The 3,811-nt window shown below is 43.4% G+C and overlaps 1 protein-coding gene across 1 annotated transcript in view; it reads right to left on the reverse strand.

Moving 5' to 3' along the window:
* Nucleotides 1-3,224, reverse strand: part of anpepb.1 (alanyl (membrane) aminopeptidase b, tandem duplicate 1) — an 11,961-nt gene extending 8,737 nt beyond the window's left edge. Inside the window, exons 1-4 of the mRNA XM_063197421.1 lie at nt 2,620-3,224; nt 2,250-2,392; nt 1,366-1,490; nt 1,092-1,218 (exon numbers count right to left, since the gene is read on the reverse strand). Coding sequence (XP_063053491.1) covers nt 1,092-1,218; nt 1,366-1,490; nt 2,250-2,392; nt 2,620-3,224 — 1,000 coding nt within the window. The remainder of the gene's footprint in view (nt 1-1,091; nt 1,219-1,365; nt 1,491-2,249; nt 2,393-2,619) is intronic.
* Between the last annotated feature and the right edge of the window lie 587 nt (nt 3,225-3,811).

A 3,811-nucleotide genomic window follows, 5' to 3' on the forward strand; every position in this document is an offset into this window, starting at 1 on the left:
ATTGTTATTGAATGTGCTTGAGATTTAGTAGAAGTAATAAAAAACATTACAGATTTCCTATTACCTAAAGAGGCTGTAGCTAAATAACCCCAAATCAAGGACAGATGAAAATAAAACTGTTTTTCTTCTTTTTTTTCAAAACATGGCACCAAAAATCGTCTAAGAGAGACAGATATGTTAACCCGCCCATCCAATGCAAAGGAGTCTGCTCAAAATTCGGTCTCCTAAGGGGGCGTTGTCCCTCCTTCTTCCTCTCTTTTCATGGTGTTTGCACAAGACGTGTGCTACCGCCATCTACAGCGCTAAGGGGACTCCATTTATTTTCAACCTCAAGACTCCGAAGGTCTCCTAATCGAAGCTCTCCTAAAGGGGCGTTCACCCGACGTAAAGTGTATACCGGAAAAGAACAGGCCTGATTTATCTCACTCTCATATACGATTCTCTAATGGCACTGTTGGGGCCATTTCCCAATTTCAACAGGAAGCTGGTTCCAGCATCTGGCAGCATAATGGCAAAATGCCATTTCACCTTATTTGGATTTTAGCCTGGGCATAGTCGACAGAGGAGAGACTGAACGGGCAAAAGAACTACATTGTAGGTCTATGTACTGTACACTTCTTTGAGTAGGCTACATCAAAATCTCTCAGCTTTGTTATCTAAACCTTCAACCTGTTTTGTTTGTTTTTTATTTCTCTATTTACGGTATCTGTATGTGAAGCCCAAAACACTTTCCATACGAACAGGGCCGCTGCGAAGGTTTTGGAGGCCCTAAGCATTACTGGTCAGGAGCCCCCCCCCCCCCCCCATAATTAAATAATAATAATAATAATAATAATAATAATAATAATAATAAATTTTTTTTTTCACAATGCTTTTTAGTCAATCTCAATTTAATAGATTCCCCGATTTTGAGTTCTCCGATTTTGGGAATAAAGTAGTTGCTACCCTAAGCACTTGGCATACCCTGCTTATGTCGAGCGGCGGCCCTGCACATGAACTGGGTTGTGTAAATAAACTTTGCCACTTTGTTTCACTTTTTGGAATACAGCATTTGTTACAGTTTTTCAGATCTTTTAATGAAAAGTTTGTACCTGACTTCCCCAGTGGATAAGCAGCTTTGTAATAATTCTCAAAGTACTTCAGGATTGGTCCAGTGACGTTGAGGGCATATTGGCCCTGACCTGCATCGATGGCTTTTTTACGTGCAAAGATACGGATCTGAAACAGACAACAAAAACAACAGCGCCATCCGGTCAAATACAACAAATGCAATCAAAACTATGCAAAGGTGCGTCATTGAATGTTGAAAAGAGATTTTTAAGCAATATTTTATAATATTTCAATATATTAATAAAGGCAGTGTACCAAAACGTCTCCTTCCATGGCTTCAATGTAGGCAAATTCACTGACGATGAAGGCCAGAAGGTAGGTTGACATCTTTGGTGTGGGGGCAAATTTGGTGGTATTCCATTCCCCATTCGCCATTGTATCTGAAAAATTAAGATTCAACCAACATTTAAATACTGTAAGTGCCTCACTCGTTTCTCATAGCTATTGAAAGACAGTAACCTAACGGTGTATATTGTAGAAAAGTCATCATTCATTAATCATCAAACTCATTCCTTGCAAGATGTTCACTGTGTGTAATCTGTACATACTTTATTTATTGCTACCATGTGCAATGCTATGCCATGACCTTTTGTTTGATTCTAATCTAATCTAAACATATCATCCAATAATTCAACTTGAAATGCACTCAGAGAATAGCCTGGTCGTCACAGACTGTGCTCTTCACAGCTCTCCACCAGGGGGCTCCAGAGCTACACACACGCACCGTCAGCGAGAGCCAGGCTACTCAGAGAGTGCAGACCTCCGCCGAGGAGGCTGTTTGATAGAACATTCGACTATGTTACACCCTAATGTTTTTCAAGTCTTTCTGCCTTGTTTTTGTGGAGAAACTGGAATGTCCAAAGTCTACAGTGGTGAAGAATGGTTTTAGAAATTCCACAATCCGGATCGCCACCAAAATCTTATCACTTGTTCCTTTGTTCATTTCCAACAACTCCACAATATTTCATCGAAATTCATCAAAATGTAATAATTTATATATTTTTTGTCATATTTTTGTTATCCTGATAACAGACAGACAGACAGACAGACAGATAGACAGAAAGACAGACAGACAAACAGACAAACCAACTCAACCAAAAACATAACCTCCCTGGCGGAGGTAATAAAAAAATACTTACTGATCACCTCCATATTAGACAGGGCCACGGTATTCCCGGGGTGGATGAGGGTGATGCTGAAGTTAGCTTTCATTGCAGGCTCATCGAAACAGGGGAAGGCCTTTCTTGCATCAGTGGGCTGCATCTGAGTTGTAGCCACCACTCTAAATAATAGCAAAAAGGTTCACATGATAAATTAACAAAAATGATAAAATATAAAAAAACAGATAAACACAAGCTTATAAAATGTATCGTGATTATTGAAATTAATGAGCCATGGAAATCATGGCTTGTAAGGGAGACAGTTAGGCGTATGCCCGAGGTCATTTGTCAACTGCCCCCTTTTCAAGTAATCTGAACTTGAAAACATTTCTTTTAACCCAAAACTCACTTATCTACGCCATCATCAGTGTACACACTACGGTAGAAACCTCCCAGGTCGTCAGCCAGCTCGCCTGTGAATACGGTGCGCAGTGCATATTTCTGGCCTGCCTTCAGGTTGCCATCCAGCTGAGCCACCAGGAACTGGGTGCGCACCTCCAGCCAAGACTTAGTGATGGCAGGCGGTGTGGAGCCATCAATGGCTCTCAGTGTGGCTAATTGCCCGGTAGTGGCGTCCTTGGTGAGGTTCAGCTTGTTGGAGTGGATGATGATTAGGTTGGTGTCCTTCACACAGTGGACGGTCACTTCGGAATGGCCGGTGAAGATGTAGAGACCCTGAGCGTTCTCCGTCAGGAACGGCTGCAAGGTCACCTCGTAATACTCTGGTATCAGGGTGTCAGGAAGCCTGTATTTGTGCCACTGCTCGTTGCCGGGTCCGGTGGTGGGGGGTACAGCTGTGGAGGTGGTGGTGGTGGTAGAAGGTGTGGTGTCCAGGTTTTTGGCCTTCTCCTGGCTGTAGACCACAGCCAGGCCGATGATGGTGGACACGGCCCCCACGCCCATGATAATGCCCACCACCCCCAGGGGCTTACTGATGAAGAATCCTTTCCCCATGGCTTACTGCTGAAACCAGTCGGGACAAGAGGATGCAACACGGCCTCCGATGACTTTTTAATGCAGCGCAGGAGTCTACTCCCCTCCCACCTAACACTAATGGGTGAGCCATTAACATAATACAGGGGTGGCGGAGAGAGGCTGTCTCTAGGATGGGGAGATGTCAGTGCTATCTTGTACAGGTCAATGATTCCAAAGCAATGACAAAACAATACGTCAAGGACAAAGCCCATGTTGTGAGGCTGTCACACACCTGGCTGCATGCACACACACACACACACACACACACACACACACACACACACACACACACACACACACACACACACACACACACACACACACACACACACACACACACACACACACTCTCTCTCTCTCTCTCTCTCTCTCTCTCTCTCTCTCTCTCTCAAAAAAAATAAAAACAATTCTGATGCCTTGTTTACCGTCATTGAATCAGGTTCTTTTTTCATTTCCCATCAATCATTACCATGCTGACTGAAATCTCACATAGTTTTGACAGGTTTGCGCTGCAAGAGAAAGCTGTGTTATATAGTAACAAACGGTTCTGCAAGTGTGCATGCTGG

Source organism: Engraulis encrasicolus, chromosome 4, assembly GCF_034702125.1.
Source record: "Engraulis encrasicolus isolate BLACKSEA-1 chromosome 4, IST_EnEncr_1.0, whole genome shotgun sequence".
NCBI classification, from domain to species: domain Eukaryota; kingdom Metazoa; phylum Chordata; class Actinopteri; order Clupeiformes; family Engraulidae; genus Engraulis; species Engraulis encrasicolus.